Source organism: Colias philodice, chromosome 7 (genome assembly GCF_061535455.1).
Source record: "Colias philodice isolate Cphi_HAF_F1 chromosome 7, ilColPhil1 Martin Lab GWU primary, whole genome shotgun sequence".
Lineage (NCBI taxonomy): Eukaryota > Metazoa > Arthropoda > Insecta > Lepidoptera > Pieridae > Colias > Colias philodice.
The window spans coordinates 7,114,521-7,138,154 of NC_143092.1; the positions used below are offsets into that span (position 1 = coordinate 7,114,521).

A 23,634-nucleotide genomic window follows, 5' to 3' on the forward strand; every position below is an offset into this window, starting at 1 on the left:
ACCAATTCCCATCTTATTGACGAGGTATATAAGTCGAACTTTTGATATTTAATACTTTAATAGTAATACTTATACAATGTATAAAGATCGGAAGAGTTCACCATTAAACGACAGTTAAATGACGTCTAAAGCCAAAGGTCTTGGTCGATAGCGATCCGAAAGTTTTAATGAGGTTTCCCATACGTGATATTTCATCGTTATTTAAATGGAAAATATCATGCAGAACTAAAGCGAATAAATTTCCTATCTTTATATATTTCTGCTATTTGTCTTTAAAGAATTGTTTATGCAGCAACTAGACGCCTTAAATATCAAATGTTAAATACATAGGTATATGTATTTTTTTTATATTTTAGCTCATTATTTTAACTCATTATTTATCATAACAACTGTGTCCACTAACTTGTATTATGTCGGTCAAGGCAATATATTTTTTGTTAAATAAATTAAACACATGATTTAGCAACGACTGCAAATCAAAATAAAACATAGATTAAATCGCTTTTCGTACAGACTTATATCAATCATATTCTGTGATCATATTATATATTCTTGATAGATTTTTTTTCATGTTACTGAAAAATCTTCAACAGCTTTAAGGACCTAATGATAATAAAATACATATTATGAAACTTATGTCTCATAACGTGGCGGTCGTCTTTTTAATTTCAGGCGAATTCACTGCAAGCAATTATTTTAATTTTAAAACAGTTAATCTCCATAAATAACGAGCAATAAAACCTAGTTACTAAACGCGCACGCTACTTACGAGTAACTGATATTAAAACCTCAAAGCATTTGAAAGTTAATGGTTAAATCGTAATGAATTATGAAGCTAATAGTACCCTTGAGCTACGAGTAGAATAGCTATTTCTACAACGTGGTTTATTTGCAGAATTATTGCGCCGGGGTCGATGACACCGGTGTTTTGTGTCGCTAATTGCCCTCACAATTGGTCGACTGCATTGATAGTTGTGGTGATTATGAAACAGTTTGTAGAAACTAGGATAAGATTGTTAAAAAAACTTAAAATTTATTTTTTATTTTTATTCGACAAAATTCTATTGATTTAAACTTTAATCATGGCATATTATTCACATTCATACATTTATTCGAATAAATAAACATTTTTGGCAAAAACAGCATTTAACAGTTTATTGTGATTTGTGTAGCTGTGTTCATCCTATGATTTATTGATGAGATTGATGCAATCCAACGGATATTGCAATTGGAGAATATCTTGATTGAATCGAAATAAATTGACATCGTGAATCATGACGTAATGTTTCTTCCAATTTACACGCCATCGTTTTGTATGCATGCTAATGGTTATACTATTGTGAAAACGAAAGGGTTGATTTGTTTTTGTTTTATGCAAAATCCGCGCAAAATTATGGCTTAATGAAAATGTGAGCTCTACAACGAAAAGTTGTAGAGCTTGTTTTTCGTTCAAAAAGTTAATAAATTGGGTGCCTCATATAATTTAATTTAACTTATATAATAAACTAATTCAACAAAACATAATGTCTCAAATGCAGGTTGAGAGTGACAGGGTTGAAGAAAATAATTTAATGTAAGCGGTTTTTAACATGGGTCAAGTCGATGCGTGGGAGTGGGCATAATTCACAATATCCCGTTGTTATTCCGAGGGTAACAAAGCTGATGTTTGGTAGCCAACGTCGCGTGACGGCTGTGTCAGTTATTTACCTTGCGTCCCGGCATACCCACGTACGATCTTGCACCAAGGCACGATTTAAATTGCGAACGTAATTTGTGATTTGTGGGCAATCCATTGCCGTTTTTGTGTGACGCGTGTGATTTGTTCAGTGAGAGTGGTTCAATGAGTGAGGTGCAAATGTTGATAACGAAGTACACCGCGATACTCCTGGAGAGCGCGAGGAGTGTGGAGGCGCGGAACACCGCCCTGTCGAGATCAACCGATGGTGACTGGTCGTCCTTAGAGCGCGCTGCCCACACTCGGCGTCCGTGGAGGCGAAGGACTCTTGCTTATAGGTACTTGATTTAAAGCTTAATTAATCTAAAACTGCATAGAAAGCGAAGTCTCGTGATCATTGATACTGATATTTATAATGAACTTTTTTACTTTTAATCTAATATTTTAATGATTTACATTACATTCTTATTTTTTAAACATTATGTGTTCATGGTATAAATTATAATTTGTTGCTGATGTTAAATTTATTAGGTACTAATTTTTTTTTGTCTGTAGGTATACAAACAAAGTATTAAATATGTAAAGTAAATCTATAATAATAGGTATAAATGAGAAACATTTAGTATGAAATGAATACCTATGATATGAATATAACGTCGCTCTTATTTCCACATAAAAGTAGGCCGCTTATGCCTTTATTATTGACCACAGACATGTATCAAGATAGACTAAGCGAGTGTATGTACTTCCCGTGTCCAAACTAAGTTTATGAAACTTACTTGACGCTGGCCTACACTCAGTCCGCGCTTGCAGTTCGCCAAGGAAAGACGTGAAGCTGAATAAAGTAAAATGCCGAATTGCGCCGTTATAAACTGTAGAAACTCCACAGCTGTGAGTGGCCGAGTTAGCAGAGATGTTTCCTTCCACCGGTAAGTAATTTTCTAATCAGAATATGCACTATTTATTTTAAAATCAAATAAAGAATATCTGTGGAAAACGATCGTGACAAACACGGATACCAAATCATACGAAATGATTCGGAATACATTGCGGCTTTTACTTGGCACGGTAAAGATCGAGTCGTATGATAACAAGCAATGAATAGCGTCTTCTCATTTTTCTGTTCTCATTTTTCTGTCCAATTTTGTGGTTAGTGATGTTCATTTGATGCAACAGTTCTCGATTCTAATCGATTTTATAATCGAACAGAAAAATGATAATTTGAAGGAGCAATTTTTCAAAAAAAAAGGCATAGATTTTTTTTGTCATTTAATATGACTTGACCTAGAACTTTTAAGTATTTTAATACAAAGGTACTAAAAATAAATATTATGACATGGACGCCATTAGTTAAAGTGTCATCTTGGGAGTTTTTTAAGAAAACTCCTTATTGCTTAGACTATGTTTGTTTTTTCAGTTTTCCAAGTAACCCGAACATAAAAGAAAAATGGATTGATGCAACGGGACATAAAGATTGATTGATTGACAGTTTCATTACTTTCTTTCGATGGCCTCTCTAGTACGTAGTACACGGTAACTCAATGGGCATATGTAAGAAAAAGCTAAAACACATTAGTTTACTTGTTAGAATATTAAAAGGTTTATAAATTTATTTTATCATTCCTCTGTCTATGGTAATTATCATTTTTCTGTCTTGAATCGATTTAGTAATCGATTACGATTCATTTATTTAATTACCTCTTAGACATAGATCTAGTTTGATCTGATTTCTTTCGATTTACTTCGATGGGATAGGACGATACTAGAATCGCTGCGCGAGTGGCGTCCTAATCGATTTAGCGTAAAATGAAATTACCATCACTAAAAAGCGCTCGTGACGTCATAACGCGTCAAGGTCAGTACAAAAAATATGACACGCTTGGTTTTCATACAGATCGCGGTACTTGCGTAGTCTATCTATGTCTGTGTTATTGACTGTGTGTATGCAATACGCGTCAATGATAGTCTATAATTATTTGCCAATGTATCAATTGCCAATTCAGATAGATTTTATCCGTTCTCTAGCTCTTATGATTATACAACATCTGGTTTGCGAAACGGCTTCATCTAGACTCACCTTCAATATTACATTTTAACCTATATAAGTCAAGTTGACCTTGATTTTAAGTAAATAAATAAATATCGATTATTTCCTCTTACGTGTGTTCTAATAACACTGTTCCGCTATGAATATTCATTGATAGAAAACATGGTAATATGCCGGTGTACTAATTAATTATTTATCAAATGTTCTTGTTTACTAAGGTAATCTATGTATGAGCTTGTATGAGTAATTACTTATATGTACAATCAAGATTAACATTTCTTTCAAAAATAGGGCAAAGAATAACACCGAGGAGGAATTCATGCTACATTTTCGATAATATAAACGTAGCAGTTACTCTATAAATATTCTTCTCCTACTTATATTTGGAATGTTTCAGTCGAGGTTACAAATATTTTTATATTTATTTCCAATCTCCCAAAACCACAGAAACATAACAAATTTTACCAATAAAACTTTGCATAGTTTACAAACTAAAACCATAGAACATGCGAAAGATTTTATTTCAAACTTCATTTATTCAATACTAAGGTAAAAACACGTTTTAATAAATTACACCTGAGTAAAATCGCAAGTTTATCAGACATTAATCTTGTCATACAAGAGGGCGCAGACAAATCTAGCTATTTTAAGCCTGTAACTGCTTAAGAATGATATTACCATAAACAGTAGGTCGCTTAAATAATCATGTAACTGTTCAGACCAGGAAACTAGACGTTGAGTAAGAAATGGGATTTATATAGACAAATCTCAGTTATAAAAAAAAATGTTGTGTGGTTTTATGAAACCACGGTAAAAGTGAAACTGTTCGAACGGTTCCGAACACTGCTATGTGCAGCGCATGTCGCGTGACGGTCGGCTGCCGAGTAGGTATACCTACTCGGCAGCCGCGATACACGCGACATGCGCTACACAGACCAAAAAGTTTGAGACGATGTAATAAAAGTTTCACTTTAAAATACTTTATAATTATTGCAGTGTTGATCTATTGTAAAGCAATGTTGTACAATTAAAATTTATTTGTTTTGTTTTTAAAAAGTGACCTTCATTTAAAGAATACTGAAAGAGGGACTCTTCAAATAATCCTTTTTAATTTATACTAAACGGTATACTAGCAATTAAATTTCTAATAGTAATCGCTGTCTGCATATAAGCTATCGCATTACCGAAATAAACCATCTCCCCAATGTCAAAGCGTGATTCAACGAATCCGACAGTCTCCTTCCGCCTCTGAGCAAAACGACTTCAACTCGCAAATAACATTAGTTATTCAATGAATGCATGAGCATTAAAGGGTAGTAAATGGTCGAGCCGTATTACGAGAATTGCATTTTTATTAGCTCCAATTGCATTGAGCCGCTCCGCTTGCCACAAGGCGAGTCGTGAGTGATTTTGAAACCGCTTCTCCAATTTATTATATTGAATTACGTTGAGATTCAATCTTCTTTGTACGCTGTCCATCTTGTTGGGAATTTTGTGTCAGGCGGCTATCGAATTCATGCTCGCACTCACATTTATTGATTACGAATTGCTAAATGTGTTTCAAACTCCGTAATTGATGACTTATGATGACTGAAAAAGGTAAAGTAACAAAAAGATAAACATTCCAAAGTATCTAAACATTATAAATATATACCTATTACCTACATATCGGGTAAGAAAATATCGAAAAACTAAAAATATCTCTATTTTCTTCTACAATACCCGGCTTCGTAGGCGAAAGAGAGCTTTTTATCGCTCGTCGCAGCTAAGATTGTAGCATCGTGTAAGAGCCGACGATTATGTATAGAGGCCGCTTGAATTTATTTTCTATCGTGTTTGTATTTCGTGATAATTCGTAAGAAATTTGTTTTAATTATAAGAATTATTAATAACAGACATAATATTTTTATTATCACTGAAAAATGTGTCAATACTTGTATATCAAACGATTATACTTTAAATATGCATTATGTATCATTTTCATAATTTTTTTTCAATGATAATGGACTTCCAGTACTAACTACAAATATCTATTTTCTATACCATGCACATCAATGACTCAAGAAGTAGGTCTCCAGGTATCTATTACCATAAATCTTTCCTCATTATTCACACGCATGCGTCCGCCATTTTATTTTTTAGTAAAAAAAACGAAATTCACCGGCTACTGCGAAGTCAATTATCCAGTGCACCAAGCCGTAATAAAAGAGGGTCGTCACCATTCCGCGTTCTTTTTAAATCCAGTCATATTTTTTTAAATCACCTATTGTATGAATCACACGAAGCAGGATACTTATATGGTTTCGCTTATGGTTTTAAAATATAGTGTTTTAAAAAAATTGCGCCTATGCCGGAGGTTGTATCACTTACTCAACCTTCGGCATTTGCTTAAAATCCGATCTATCACTATTGAAACAATTTAAATACATAAAAATAAATGAACTGATGAGACTTTACCTATGGTAACTTAAGTTGAATTTTTTTAATAAATTTCGTGGGAAAAAGCTCTATCCTCTTATTTTTGTAACAAATTAAGTAACTTTCATTTCATACCAAACAAAGCCTGTACGTAAAAATATCAATACACATAACAGTATTTTCAGATAAGCATATTAATAATAATTGTTATCTTTTCATCGGCCAGTTATAATCGTAATAAACGTCATAATATATTACAGAGATACGATATTGTGCTTACGCAAGATTACATCTGCGATTGAAGCCTATACTCAAGAGATTATTCCGCGATTAAATTTAAAGGACGGTATATTGTTATATAATTTAATGCGATATTCTCGTGTTATTGCAGTATTGCATGTTCATTTGTCGATATGCGAAATGCAATTTAATGGCATTTTGTTTATAGCATTGTAACTTGGTAGTTAATGAACGTAAACAATGAATAAATGGGTATAAAATCAATTTTACGTGGATTTGCCTATGTTAATCGTTATAAGATGCCTTTAAAATTATTTTTTATGTTATAATCACATTTTTTTGTGAATCAGTTGCAATAGCAACGGCACAATTTATTTAATGTTTTCAGGCCGTAAGAAATAGGTTATAGGCATTACCTTTCTATGTGCTTGTTATTCATTCTTCTTATAATTACTGCGAATTGTCCTAAAGCGACCCTCTATTCTATCACTTAGTATTCCTTGACAGTACTCAAAACGCATTGTAATGATTGCAATCGCGATATCCTAAAATCTTTACCGTTATACCTTATTGTAACACAAGTAGCAAATAAAACGAACGGTAACTCTGTTTATCGCAAAACTTCGGTTTGAACTTAAATCGTGTCAGAAACCCTAATTTGTATGTTATCGTTATCGACGTTTGCAAAATTTTTGCTGATAATTTCTGATTTGAACCAGTTTTTGTATTTTTTTTTGTATACTGTTTAAGCTGTGATTTTCCATACAGGACAATGATATAATATTTAAGTTCAAAACAGCAAATAATATGTAAAAAAAAAAAGGAAAAGAAAAGAGAATGTCCTACTCATATTATGTTATTGTGAACAATATCAACAACGGGTAAGCAGCTTTATTTACCGAATTATTATCCACTCAATTTTACGTAAGCTCAACTAGTCTTTGTCAATATGATATTAAATGACATGTACACCTGGGTATTATGCTAGTAAATTTGTTTTCATAAACGTGTCTGACAGACTTACAAACAGAAACACAAACCTTATCCATTGGATCGAATTTAAACTACAAATTATAATATTTGAAAGTTGTTAGCAAGGATACAATATTGACAAGATGTAGATATGAAATAAACCTGTATTTTGATACATTTTTAATGAAAATTGAACTGTAAAAAATCAGTACATTCTAAATTCCTTACTTACAAAGTTTGTTTTTAAGTGTCATTTGCCATCAACCATATTTTTGATAAAGTTTTAACGAAAATGTACAAATTATTAATAGAGCAATATACAACTATTTGTAAGTAATTTTCCTTTTAAAAAATTACGTGATACTTTTTTCAGTTTCGGTACAAACTTCAACCATTTTTCAAAACTTCTTTGATAATTCCTCAAGCTTGATATGGACTCGTGTTGAGCCTTCTAGTCCTAGTGTATTTTTTACACATAAACAATTTTCAAACTACAGAACAATGGTTAAGTTTAAAGCGGTCCATTAAAACTTAACGAAACTCTTGGGTGTAGGTTTCTCTTTACATAGTTTTCTCAATACTTGTTTCAAAGTAAATATACAAATTGTATCTTATCTACAATGTATTCGTTTGTTTATTCGTTGAAATATAATTTAGTTTTATTTAAAAGTTTAAGTAAGTACATATATCAAAATATAAACTTTCAATGTTTTTATTGGTAGGTAGAGCAACAAAGCTCTTGCTCTTCAAAGTACACTTTAAAAATACATCCCATGTAAATCCAATAATTATTATATTATATATAATAATTATGGGTTTTAATAAATATAATATTATATCCATGTATAATATTACACTTTTACTTATTTTGTATACATACTAAAAAACCGAAATTAGCTACCAATTTCACAAAACTCTTTTAAATTTTCGCTGTGGCATCCATTTTTAAAACAAATCCAAATGTTAGATTGAAAACCTTGCTATTTCGAGGAAGTCTGTTAAAATACAAAAATACAGTGAAGTCGCAATGTATTTGCTAGAAAGTTACTTCCTCTTCTCTTACAAACATACAGTAAAAACGACGAACATGTGCCTTCGTAGGAAATGAATTTCCCTTTGCAGTACGTTGATATAGGTTAATCAAGTTTTATATTTGTAAAACCAGTTACTATAGGCTAACTAATATAGAGTTAAATATGTATATTATGTAGTTAAAATAGGGTAATCGGTGTCACGGTTATGGAAGTAAACTTTGAAAATTAATACTTATTTAAAAGCTATCGTTAATCGTATTTGCTCTATAATTTCGTATTTGTCGCAAAAACTTACTTAGAAATAATCTATACTAATATGATAAAGAGGAAACCTTTGCATTTTTGTATTGAATTGGCTGAAAAACTATTGACCGATTTCAAAATTTCTTGTACCATTACTTAGAGGGATTCTTCCGAATCCGTATATGCTATATTTTATCCCGGAAAACGTAAATATTTACCATGGGCGTAGCCGGGGCGTACCGCTAGTAATTGAAGACAATGTACACATTGCACATAGAAGTTATGACCATCGTTACTCTGACTCTGTTATGCTTTTCGTCGTTGTATCAACAAAAGGAAAACAATGAAGCTTTTTAACTTTAAAGGGCTTTTGAGTAATTCAGTTGATGAGGATTGTTTTTGTTAAGTAGCAATTATTATCTATGGCCAGAGATAGGTAGTTACTGTAAAAATGTCATATTATTTTGAGCATTTTTGATTTTTGGTTTATTCCGGGCTACTCTTAGGTTAATTGACTGAGGATTTTGGTCATATTTTTGAAAAGGCAAACATTTCCAATTTCATGTTAATTGGACAGTTCGAAACTTCGACACGATATTTTTACACAAACCGTAATTTTCACACTTACAATATTGTGGTTCGCCGTTCGCTGTAAATTTATTGCAAAGAAAGCTTTGTATTTGTGATAAAGTCAAATCCTCATAAAGCAATAAACAGAATCGTACAATATTCTCAATCGTAACAGCAAATATTTGGATCGGTTCCATAGCTCGTTCAATTTGTAAATGTTTTGATATTTACATAAACGTCACTGGATATTTCTAAACGGCGATTTATTTGTTTCAATCTTATTTGCTTTTTAAGTTGGTTGGATTGAGTACACCCATTGAGTGTGATATGAAAAGCAGAATGCAATTTATTTATGTAAAGTAGTTCATGTTTTTAAAGGATATCAAATTAAATAAACGATTGTCTTCATCGATGTTAAATAATACCAATTTGTAAAGCCATAATTGTAATAGTTTATGTGAATTATTTCCTTTTTTGTTACTAACTCTACCTATTGATAAAATATTTAAAAAGATTAAAACTATTGTTTCATTAATTAATCAATTCAACTTATCATACATGGTAATTATTTGCTTTCGTGATATAACTGAAAGAATACCGTAAAGTACAGTACAATAATAATAGTACTAGTGACATGGAACCTTATCAGTCTAATGTAAAATTAACCGATACTAAAACAAAACTATTATCATTACGGTTTAATAGGTAAGCAAATATACCAGGGAGATGCACTCGCCGCCAAATATTTGCTTTCATAATAAACATCGGTATACATTGCGGTTATACTAGTGTGGGGTAATGCGGTATGCGTCGAGGAATTTATATTACAAATGCACTATGCACTTTGCATTATATATTTATATTAAGTATATGAATAGTACTATTTGTCTGGCGTGAAATAATAGTCGATGGTTAGCAGTTGCATTTCATATTGGGTTACAATCATTTTTCTAGTATATTTTCTAGTATGTTCGGTTGCAAAGATAGTGTCTCAACTTGATATACTGAAGTCCTAAATATAAAAGCTTTTCCGTTGTATATCGAATAATACTGATACCATTACACTAACGTAAGTACTTATAATGTGGTATTATATTTTATTTACTTATATTTGTTATTTTGATATACAATTTTTAACTTCTAAAATCTAGACTCGAGTTAGAGTTAAGTTTCCACATAAATATTTTTTACATTTTATTACGGAGTTTTTCATACATAGATGCTAGTACATTATACTATGTATAAAGTTTTTACGATTATAGCTTTTTAGATGAGGTTTAATACATAACTGCACCAAGCAATAAGACGTGGTGCAAGCAACACCCACGCTGTTCATTAAATTATACTTCTGATTACGAAACTGCTGGAAATGGTAATTTTAATTACTGGCTAGGCGTCAGGTCTACTGTATTTAATGAATAATGATACAATTTGTTACTCAGAGATAAATAAAGACTGAAGTCGGTAGATTTTTTTTCTATAGAAATGTAGCGCTAAATAATATGCATTGGCATTTTTATAGAATACTAGCGGTCCGCCCCGGCTTCGCCCGTGGTACATATGAAAAATAGATGTTGGCCGATTCTCAGACTTACCCGATATGCACAGAAAATTTCATGAGAATCGGTCCACCCGTTTCGGAGGAGTATGCAGACTAACATTGTGACACGAGAATTTTATATATAAGATTTACGTATCAGTAACTACATACGTAAAAGTATCTAAGATCAAACTTCTCATACTGTAACAAAACACAGACTGTAAGTACATAATATGATAATGGATGTAGGTATGTATTTATTTAAATTGATCTTTGTCAGCTATCGAAACTTGAAACACTCCTTGATTTAACAGCCTTATTAAATTTATGTGAGCTTTTTTGATATTGCAAAAGCTTACCTTACTCAATTAAAAATAGTGTAAATAATCCGACTTTATAAATAATCAGTCTATCTATTAATGTATTCATATTCAAAACTTATACTAACGTATGCAAATATGAGTACTAAAATAGCTAAATTAACTGAATAGTAACTACAATAGTATGCAGTCTCAAAGACAAATTAACATACACAGGTATTTCAGTTCTCGTCTATAAATTTACCTTCGACTAACGTTTACTATGCAGTTGTCATATAAATGTGTTATGAATACTAAGTGCCTAGGTATTTAATTAAGGGCTGTAGAGAAGCGTACCTTTGTTATCTCTATCGTGAAAACACACCTAATAGTTTTAAAGCAATTCTTATTACATTGTTTTAGTAAATTAAAAAAGTTTGGAAGAAAATTATGAATCCAAATATTTTTAACAAAATGGATTAAAGGTAGATACTAAGCATCTTGATTAAAATGCTAATAAGTTGTTAATCTTACGCGAAGCTATTTAAAGCTGAGCTTTTTTATGAAGTAATGCATTTCAAATCATCTTAATGCTTTTAGAGTATAAATAAAGATCACAGATATTTCCTTTACCTTCCTTAACATTTATCGTTTGCAGAATGTAAAAAAAAAGAATAACATATTTCATTTTAATAATGCACAACTCAAATAAACAAGCATTTTGGTATACAACGACCGTAATATAATACCTATTGGGAATAAATTATAAGTAGGTACCTAGATATAGTGTTTTTTCTAGGCTTCATATACACAAAATAACAATAATAAACTATTACATTAATCTTTAAACGGTTAATGAAGTCGGTGCGGCGCCAAGGGACTCGTGGCCAGCTTACCTGTCTGAAGTTGTTGAAGTTGATTGTCTAAATAATTGGATTGTTGTGAATAGTTGTGCCCTAGGGCGTGACAGACTAGCACTTAGTCTGTTTACGGACTAGATGTGCTTAGTGTAATAAATTAAGAAATACACGGGCAGAATTGTTTCCTTGTTACCGATGCAAGTTCAGAACAGAAGGAATAGAGTTGGGAATAAGAACTTTGTGTTTTTATGTAGTACGTGCATTTTTATAATTCATCAACTATTTTAATTCTTTCACAATTGAAACCAATTTATTGTCTTTATTGATCGAAGGCTTAAGCTAAACTTCACACTTAATAAGTACTTTATATCTTAATAGACATCATATTCATACACAAACATGCAGCCGAATCCATTCAGAACCAGAAAATGCATACCCCCAATAAAAATAAAAGAAATATAAGAATTTTATTTCGTTCCAAAATGCGTACATAGCATACGTCTCATTAAAATGGCACACTCTGTCTCATTAGCGGCCACTTGTCGACTCGACTGCCACCTAATGAACATTTCCTCAATGGCGCTACTTGGGTCAAAGTTGAATTAGTACTTTCTAGAAATACTGATGACTAGTTTTTGCTTATTTGGGGCAGCTTTTTTATATTGAGTACTCTTTTTATAACTTCTCAAAGTTCAAGTAGCGAATTAAAATTATCATAGCTAACCCAGCGGTCCATATAGGTATATTGCTTTCTTCAATGCCATTTTTATGGCCAATTTCAAACTTTTAAACAATTAAAAAGTGAAGCTGTCTATGCTTCCTCTTCTTCTTTCTTCTTCCTTTCTAATTCTTATCTATTCGGTATCACTAACTTAAGTCTATTCTTCTTTATTTACTGCTTTATTTTATTACAATAAAATAAGTACTTATGTCTAAAATTTGTTGCCCGGAATAAAGAATTGCAGCTTTTCTCAAACAAGGTTCAGTTTGAAACATCTTTATTGAATCCCAATAAGATTAAGCTTTATTAAATACTAAAGAAAAATAAAATCGTTGTTTAGAATACAATTTTATACGATAAATTTTAGTTTATATTCGTTCAAGAATCAGCGCTTTTGTGAAGAAAGTTTCTAAAGTTATTTCAGGCAGGTGCTCTGAAGGCCAAGTTCGACTAATTTTGCTTTATAACTCACGAACAATTTTGCATATTTGACTTTTAATAATTCTAGGAAAGGAAATTAATAATGGCTATTGATAAAGTTTGATCAAAATTGTCTCTTTCCTAAGGGGCAATTGAATATGCAATATGCCTCGATAAATACAATATTTCGTTTTACAGGCATGAATTTATGAATTTGTAATCGTAATAAATTACATATATATCAATGTTATAACATTAAAATCGAACTTAGTTTAAATTAAATTACGGAAATCATTACCTATTTATAGTTATTGAAAAGCTTACAATTATTTTTTTTATTCATAAACTTAACTGCAGAAAAGGTGCACTGCATGAGTCTGAATTATTGATTTTTCTGTACGAATTGTGTGTCTATGTGTCTGTTTGCCTGTTCAAAATTAATGTGGCCCTATGTTTGATAAAACAGCCAGTAAATAAAAATGTTTAATGATATTCCAGGCTACCATATGGATCAGCAACACTTATTCTAACCACAATGACACATTTCTAAACGCATTTGATACATCTAAAAGCGATTGTCAATTCGTGTTAATGAGAACTGATTAATTTCAATTAAAAGCAATGCTACAACGGAATTGGGTCGTGATTTATCTAAGCGCCACTCAGAGCCAGTGAAGTTGATTGATTGTGAATAGGCTCTTTAAGGGACTTCTTGAATCTAGATTCTAGGACATCGTCTGCAATTTGAAGACTAAATTTATAACCTAGAAACGAAACCCGTGTATCTATCGTTTACGAGAAATATCTTCTTTTAAGGACACAAAGCTATATTATGTAAGAGATTTACTATATTGATTTGGGTAAATGGTATTTTTATATGTAGATAATTTTTATATGTGTAAGATTATCGACAGTTCAAGAGTGGATTCCTTTTCATCAAATTTTAACAACCTACCTACACTAACTTCTTTAAAAAGTGGCGGCATCTTAATAAAATATTGAATATAAAGATTATTGGCTTATAACTTTATACTACGCCAAAGAGACTTTAAAAGCTAAGTCAATATTTTCTCAGGATACTAACCTTTATTCATAAAAGCTTTTAACGACACGTCTATTTATATTTGATCATTATTATTTATTAAACAGCCTTTCTTAGTAATAAATATATAGTTATTACCTTTTTATTATGTTTAAATATAAGGGAAAACCAAACTCGTATTAGAAATGATCGCAAAGCTCCAATAAACTCTGTTATTTTTACTGCAAATACCCAGACAACTTTCATAATATGAGTCTAAAATGCTTATTCGAGATGTGAATACTATTCACACGAATCCAACGAAGGAGTGTTGGGACAAATATTTGTTTCAATTAGACGTCTCGGCTCTCCGACCCAAGTCAAACAAATGATGATCAGTGTATTGAGAACACGCACTATTCTACGAAGTGTGTGTTAAATATAATTAGATAAATATGTACATACATAGATGGTGCTAATAAATAGTTTCACATTTTATTAACATTTATTTAAACTGGTTAAAACTGCTATGTTTTAGTGTTTAGTTTACGTATTAAAACGTTTACGTATTATACGAACAATAATAAATTGACTTATTCTGGTTTCTTATTTACAGATACGAATAGTTTTTACTTTATTTCTAGTACAACGGATGACGAAAGGCCTAAAATAAACTAAACTGCCTAATTATTAAGTGTATTAATAAACTCAATTCCCATGTTATATCATCACTATTCACTTGTAAACAACTAACCCACTGTATACGGTCTACATAAAATAAAAGTAACGTATTCCTAGAATCAACCGACACAATTGTAAATATTGTATGAAAAATTAAATGCGGCACACGACCGAAAGCCGGACGCGAAGATAAGGGTGCAATTTTCTTTCGTCTGACTTCTTTCTGATCGTTATTATTTTTCCGTCTACCAACTACCGTCGCGTCCCCTTGACAACCCGTGACCAGCCTCCGACAGCTTTAATTAAACGCGCCTTAAGACTTTAATAGCTTTTTAAGATTTTTTTCCTAACGCCTACAATTTAAATACCTAACTCGATTAAAGTCTGGAAAGTTCTGAAACATTCATACCAAATGTAAGATGTTAAAGACTCGAATAATATTTATAAGTCACGTATGTTCCGTATTATAGTGGTTACTTATGCCTGAATATTTTGAAAATGTTTTAGTTTACTTTCATACTTTGCATCATAATTCATAATTTTAATTAGGTATTATAAGTTATAACATAATAATATCTGGAAAGTTTATTTTGATTTAGTCTGATTTATTAAGAGTATACACATAGGTATACAGCGTGTACAGCGTGGTAGAGCGCGTTTTGGATTTATCTTATTTTTAAATATACTTTATTTTTGCGACTTTATTGAAAATAAAATATAAAATATTTTAGCCATTATAAATATTATTCTCGATAATAGCCACTACTGTTATTAATTTTGCGACGCCTGACACCCATTATTTTCCTGCATAGGATGCGCGTCGTTGCTATGAATAGAATGACAGGCGATTCATTTTGATGTATCGACGGCGCGGCGTCTAATGAAAAGTTGTAAGCTTCATTTTAGTTTTTAATTGGATTTTTGTAATGATTAAACATTTCTACCTTTGTTGCAGGTAAATTGATTCTCCTGACCTGACTCCTGATTCTGGTTGTGAAGTAAACACAGGTATTTATTTTAAAGGTGCCTAGCTAATTACTGTATTTACGTCAACGTTTTCTTAGTACTCTTTATGATTATTCATACAACATTTTAATTTTAAAATTATCAACTCTACAATTATTCTTAAACAAGATTAAGACATTCAACCCTTAATTGTATGGTCTAAGCTAATGATACTCTATAGTCTATCATATAAATATTATCAGCCAGTCCAAGCAAAATTAGTATTTCATGCGAAGGGGTTACGTTCTATTCTAGTTTCTGTAAATTAAAATGTAAGATGTCTCGGGAACACGTAGTTTGTTAATGAATTCACTCTCAGGTAACAAAGGATCCATTTAGTAGGTACTATTGAATAAGCGAATATTCTAAGGACGCTTCACTACGTTCTCGTGGTAATAAAATTAACCAATTTAAATAAAGTGACTGTCTGGGAAGGAAATCTGTTTCATGTTCATTTTTAATCAATAAATATTGTGAATGTAAGTAAGTACGAACTAGTTACTACAAAATATATTTAAACTAAAAGTTATTAAGTTTATACTCTACACACTCTATTACACATTTATGTATTTTTTAAATGATTACTATTACGTTTATATCATAATTTTAATACGATTGGGCTACTGGTATAAAAATATGGTCCGACTTAATGCTACATTAGTCACATATGGAGTGCTTTTACATTGCATATAAAATTCACATGAAACTTTTGTTGGAATGAGTGGTACTGAAACGTGTAAGAGCAATGTAATTTGGATCGTTCAACTAAAAGGTTTATTTTATTTATATCCGATATTCAGTAAAACATTGAAGAATATCTAATATTTAATTTTAATAACACATTATGTATTACATATTATGTTTATTAATATCAATAGCGTTTAGAATATTTTAATTCTACTTGTTTGATTAGTAATTGTAGCCTTTGTACATGGGCAAATTATTCGTAATCGCACTTTGCTATTACAATTTCATAAGGAACAAGTTATTATAATAATTCATAATATCTATTATCATATATTTTATTGATATCCATTATTTTAAATAATTAAATATGAATATTTTTCTTATACTTTTAAATAGACTAACAATCAACTATTGTCATTGGCACTACACAAGTAAGTTTCTACAACAATTATAAATAGACTCCACTTGTTACAATTATTTCAATTACAACAGAAAACATCTAATCTGTTGGAAATTAATGAAATCGTTAATTATATAAAGGTTCATTAACGACCAATACGTGCTCAAATAATATTATTGGTACTTAAAATTAATAAACTTCCGAGGGGTGTAATGTCAGGGCCCCGTACCTACTTAATATAATTTATATTCCATCCCTTATTGCCGTCGTTAAATTATAAGAAATTTCATTACCAATTGTTAAAAATTCACAGAGTTTATCAAGTATTGATTACGCAGGGAACTTTGCTTGAGATTCGCATTAAATTGATTAAAACTTTTTAATTGTTCGAATCGTTAGCGAATGGATTTTAATTATCCATTGATTGAAATATGTTGATTGATACGATTTTGTAACATGTGATTACATATTATATAGAAATTGTTATCCAAAACCTATACGTTTTCTATATGACTGATGCCTAATTTTAAATTTAAAAAACAACCAATGTGTAACAATTCGCAATACGGATTGTTATAACAAAGATTATACTTACTATCTATTATAGTATTACATAATATATTATCTGTGGCTGTATATTTATTATAATAACACAATTATATCGACCCTCTTGCCCACAACTACTTATATGCTGATAAACCTTCAGTTTTTTGTCAAAGATATTCATTTATGAAAGTCCTTTTCTCAATAAAGAGCGGATCCACAAAAATTGCGGACGGTTCCCAAATCCCATTTCTTTTTCCATAATCGTATTTATATTTTCAAGTTCCTGTCAACGACCTCTGCTTTCAGGGTGGCGAAACGTTCAGCTTTTTTTCCTTAAAAAATATATTGTCCTCTTTATTATATAACTGGTAAGTGGGTAACGATAGTTGTTACAAAGTGCGCCAATTCGGCAAATTTATGACATGGATCGCTGCCTCCGTTTATGGTTTTACAACATATTTATCGTTTTATGGCTTAATGGGGGCAGTTTATGATAATTCCGGAACGACTATGGACGACAATATTTTTTTAGAAGAGCAGCTGAGATCGAGGTTCAGCTTTATAGCAATGTTTTGACACAATAATAATAATTTGCAATCAGCTATTCGTATTCTTCTTTATTATTAAATTGAATATTTAAAATAATAAATATTAAAGACTCTATGTAATTAATTAATTAATATTAACTCTACCTGATATTATGAAAAAATGTACCTATGTGTATAGACTGGTTTCTAAAAAATTACAATTCTTAACCTATCTCTATGTTCCTAATACTTTTATTCCGCTGCATTCTAGGCATTTCTAGGGTTCCAATATGTTTTAAACAGATATATACGTATTTTTCGTCTGTATGATTGCCAATGGACAGTATTTTCTATGACTATGCAAATATACAAAAATAAAGGCAATTTCATTGGCATATAATCATAAAGGTCTCCCCATTCCCCACATAGTAAAATCTTTGTATTTGAATTGCTCCGATAAACAGACGTAAAGTGCGGAAACGTTATTGCATAGAACTTTATTATGAAAGTTACGACTTCGAAGCCTTAGCGGAAAATACGCAACTGTTCTTTACATTGATGTTTTATAAGGGCGAAGTAATATTCATGCAGGTCAAATAAAGTAATGGTTGGGATGTTGAAATGAAATTCTCTGTATAAGTAACAATATTGATATTCAGGCTAATATGAAAATGCTTGTGGAAAATGCATTTGCCTTGTAACTATGAAACTGCGGTTTCAATAGGTATTCACATTGTGTGCATGCAAAATTGATGCGTGTTTTATATATATTTTAGTCTCTCGCTCAATCTTGCTTCTTTTAAATGTATTTCAATATGTTTTATATGGAAATTAATTAGATTATTTTGTAGGTTATTAGTTTGTATGTATAATATCATTGGGTTATTATTTATTTTTGATGAAAAGAGGTTTAAAAAAAGTGATTACAAATTGTAAATTAAGAACAGTATGTAATATAGAGCTCACAACATTTATAATAATTACTGGCCAAGATAATCAAAATCAACTTTTCCGTAAATTTTCAATTGAAAATCTATTATACTGTTAGTACAAACGTTGTTTTTATAATAGCTTTCCAGAACAACCAAAGATAGTCCAATACACTAGTGACTAGACCATATAGACATAAATAATAATATAGAGTTGGTATACACATCCCATATTCAAGGACAGACGTACTTATGCTATTAACATAACATACGATTCTCTTCAATGTCAACTTGATCGTGATTGAACTTTTAACGCAATATCGCCGAAGCTGTTAAGTTTTGTAATAAGTCCCCGAATAATAAGGAAAAATAAAATTTTGATTGATTTATTGGTGTTGTTTTGAGTAACAAGTTGTTTAATTTAACGACTATTTACTCGTGTTAACATTATTTCACGAACAGCCTATGAAAAATTATTTTCCGTAGTTCTTTATAATCGAAAGGGCACAAAAATAATTTTAATTTCATTGAACTACTCCGATTTTTATTTGCCCATCTATATTGGTTATTTACATCTCTGCATAAGCGATCTATTTAAAATAAATCTAATAAGTTTACTAGTACAATTTTCTGTCAGCGCTCATGTTATCGTACAGTTGGAAAAATGTAGAAAGTGTCAGTCAGAGTTAAAGGTCATTTACACCACTCTGTAACAACTTATAACAGGAAATTTTATAACAAGTGTGAGCAGTTAGAATTACGTAGCCCGGTAGCTGGTGTTATTAGGATGAATAAAATATTATAATGTGTTATAAAATATTGTGGTGTTATAAGTTCGTAAAGTGTGTATAATGTATTTAATATCTAAAGGTACTCTACAAATTAACATCTACGACTACTTTGCCTTCTTTTATAGTACTTATTTACCATTTTTATGTTTCTCAAACAGGTTAACCTAATATGTCTTTACTACCCACATAATATGTTTGGAACAGATTTTGAATGTTAGTAAATTAAATGAATAGGTACTGAATATACCTATAATACATACATATATGGGGAACGTTCCTTGAGGATAGTTTACTTTGGTTATTCAGAACAGACACGACTATTCAACGTATCTCTAAACTAGGAAGTTTGGGAACAACATTAAAGACGTTTGTTTCATTCATGGATTCATATTTAGCAATTGTTATCTGTAAATAATGAATCGAAAGAATGTCATGTTCATGAGGTTGATTAATATTATATTAATTAATTTTGGTAGGTGTTTTAAATGACAATTAATTGAACTATAGATTGAACTATAGATCAGAAGCTTCCGCTACCGACATATCAATTACCAATTAATATGATGTAACTGTTATTTAATACGCTCATTGATCTTGTTTATTCCACTAGGTAAAGGACTAAACTTGTGGATTCCAGTATTTGTAGGTAAATGACTTAAAAATAAAATTAATATAAGATTTTCACAGTTATTAATTGTGCTACGTTTCTCGTAACTTCCTTACTTTAGTACTCGTTGATCTTGTTTATTATAAACCTGTGGATTCCCCTGAGTAAAGGAATAAAAAATAAAATATAAGATATCCACAGTTATTAACTGTTCTACGTTTTCTAGTAGGTACCTTCGCTTTGCCTGCAGTAGGGCTATAGGTGCGATCGTGATTTCCAAATTAGCGATACCAATCTACATATTGAAAGTGTGGAGTTCTCCCATACCTCCCAAGTCCCATTGTGTATTGTAATTGAGTCGGTGACAATGTTCACTTTCATTGCAGTCCCATATGCGATATCTAGTGAAAGTGACAAGAAAGTATTGAGTTACCAATGTAGTAGGGATTATCGTTGGTAATTGAGTGATTAGTTTTATGACTATGTTTGGATGATTGTTTTTTAGTTTCTTTCTTTGAGGGAGGCCAGCTGATACAGGACTTCTTTTTGTCAGCGATGGACAGATAATGCTCCTCGACTCTGATAAATTTTTAGCTTTGAAGATTTAACATCTACAAATGAAGCATAGATTATACTCTTAAAAGCCATATCCGAAGCAATTCAATGCTGCTTCACCTAGGCTAATTCACCTAGTATTTTGATAATGGATTATCATTATTATAAGTATATACCTAATATTTTTCTTGGAGCCCTATTTCGATAGTTTCTTATATAATTATTGGACCTCAAAAAATATAATAAATAACTTCATTATCAGCGAACCTGTTAAAATTATTTAAGCATTTTTATTTTATAATTACAAACAATAATAATTGGCGTACTGGCAACTCTATATGTGTCGCAAATTGCAGGCAAGCAATGCATTTTTTGATAATTATTATTAATCGACAATAATTAACAAAAAATGTTGATTGCTTACGCTTATTAAACATATTGCGAAGGAAGATGTAACTGTTTGATAAAAAAAGTACTTTAGTAATTATTCTCAATAAAAATATATTAGATACAAATTTAAAATAAAGGCGATATTATGGCCTGGATTCTACGCGAAATAAGTAACAACGATTATCTAACGATTATCTATCTAACTAACGCGGTATCTTTCGATGAAATTTGTTTGGATTATAATATTTTTTTTAAATATATATAATATAATTTAAATTATAATATTAAAGTTCTTTGGTGTTTATTTTACGTAACACTATAAATAGCGCATTAATATCTGATTAGTGATTATGTTAACAAAATACAGGTAAAATAGCACACAGGTGAATTCTAAAGGAGCATTATTATTTTTTGCATATGATTTTAAAATTAATGGAGTTTCACCTGACACGCTTGCTGTTCAAAACATTTGTTGATTTTAACAACTTCCACAAAAAAATCGAAACAGGTACACTTTTTGCTCGAATTAAAATCCCTTCGTCCCAAATTACCAGTAACATAAAAACCCAGGTGCAAAACGAGTTTCGTGGTTGATGTTGCAATCTGACCTTGTGCATGTAATCAGTACTTTTTTAATAAGGGTAAATATTATTTTAGTGCATGCAAGGGTCTAGTTCCGGACATGCGTATTGGAAAGAGATAGAGCTAGCTACTGTATTTGCCGGCACAGCCGTCAGTTGCCTTTCGTTCGCCGTGCGTTGTGGTTCGCTGTGTTTTTGTCGTACACATATCAAATTTCAACACGAAATTTTTGATATCGTCGTATTGTGTTAAGTGCTAAAATTCGCGGGTTCATTGGTAATTTTTGCAAGTTATTATTTTGTGCTTGTTCAGTTATAGTGTTTTTATTTTGCTTAGTGATTGCAACAGTTTTAGTACGTATTATTTTGTTTACATTTTTTTTATTATTACTTATCTATGAATAATTGTTCGATTAATTTTATTTTTTTCATAGATGTATACGAATGTCCTTAATGATATCATCAACACAGTTGCTTTATCAGCAGTGATAAAACTTATCGACTATTTAAGTATTGGTTATGCGTCTGCAATGCACGAAGGTAGTTTGTTATTATTTAGAACATACATATATCTAATAGATGGATTTTATCCTTATCAGTAGATTTTTCATATTGGTATTCTATGTAATATATAAACATTACTGTAAATAAATTCCAACTAGGTAAGTACTTTATTGCAATGAATTACACATCGCTTGTGCATTGATCAATAATTGACAGGCGCCTACAGAATGAGTGTATGAAATGAAAGACAAAAAGGGATTTGAATATAAGGAAAGGGGACCCTTGAAATTGATCGGCATAGTCCCCAAGTTCTGGTTTACCGTACCCCTAATATGAATTACTCCTAATTCGCTCCAAATTTGATTTTGTTCCCTGAACACAATTATTATGCAGAGGAATTGGTAGGTTAAGATTAAAATAACTGTACCTTCTGAATTAAAGCCTTTTTATTTCCAATTGTTGTGTCTTCGATGTAATAAATTAGCTACCTCACATTTATTAGTAGTAAACGCACATAAGTATGTTATTTCATGTAAGTAAGCGAGTATAAATTACTTCCTAAGTCATAATCCAGCTACTAATAATTTTTTGTCCAATCCCATTCAGTACTTTGATGGTAACGGAGAAAAAATAACCTTCCAAAAAATAGTAACAATCGTAGGTACGTTAAGTCAGTTGCACGTTGATTATACTAATAATAAATATTTTTATGTTTATATGACATGATTATGGCAATAAATCAATTTAATACCTATTGTAATGAAATCCGGTGCATACAGAATTGCGCACGCGTCGAAGCTCACAAGCTTATCAGCATTTGTTGACCATCGAGCACCAATTGTTACGTCATAAGACCCTTTTTGTGTTCTATTGTTAAGACCACGGGGTGTAGGTCGTTGACATTGGCCTTCCCCCTTCCTATTTTGTATTGGCAACTAGATTTTTCTACGAATTTCGCATTAACAATACATCATCTCTTACTGGCCTCAATTGTGGATAGGAGCGATAATCCCTTACAAGCTAAAATACAGCGGAACAAAGCTTTTGATATTAAGGCTATAAAATTATTACTGTTGCGCTGTGAAATACGAGAATTAATATTCCATATTGAAATAATGACCAAAAAGAAATACCAAATCGTTTAAAATTGTGTAAGCATAGATAACGAGCGATAAGTAAATCTTATCTGAGATGTTAACGTTATTGTTTGATTTGTTTTTTTAATTGCCTTCGTTACTCAAATAAAGCAAATAAGGCAAACAAAAAGTTCTCTTATTAACATTTGTATTGTTACGAATGGCTCCTGAGTATCATATTCTTGAACGTTTATTTAATAAACGGCTCTGTCTTCTCACACAAAAAACCGAGAGA

At 31.0% G+C, this 23,634-nt stretch overlaps 1 protein-coding gene across 11 annotated transcripts in view; it reads left to right on the forward strand.

Moving 5' to 3' along the window:
* The window catches only part of spri (Src homology 2 domain-containing protein sprint), a 196,090-nt gene that overhangs the window by 60,850 nt on the left and 111,606 nt on the right, over positions 1–23,634 (forward strand). For 3 of the 11 annotated variants that reach the window (XM_089697422.1, XM_089697424.1, XM_089697434.1), the window contains exon 1: positions 21,904–22,113. The exons of 1 other annotated variant lie outside the window; for it this stretch is intronic. Coding sequence is in view for 6 of the 10 variants with exons in the window: in XM_089697425.1 (XP_089553551.1) it covers positions 1,828–2,013 (186 nt within the window). In the remaining 4 variants the exon portion in view is untranslated. Of the gene's footprint in view, positions 1–1,538; positions 2,014–21,901; positions 22,114–23,634 lie in introns of those variants that run through there. 7 more of the 11 variants (XM_089697429.1, XM_089697431.1, XM_089697426.1 and 4 more) reach the window with 6 other exon arrangements.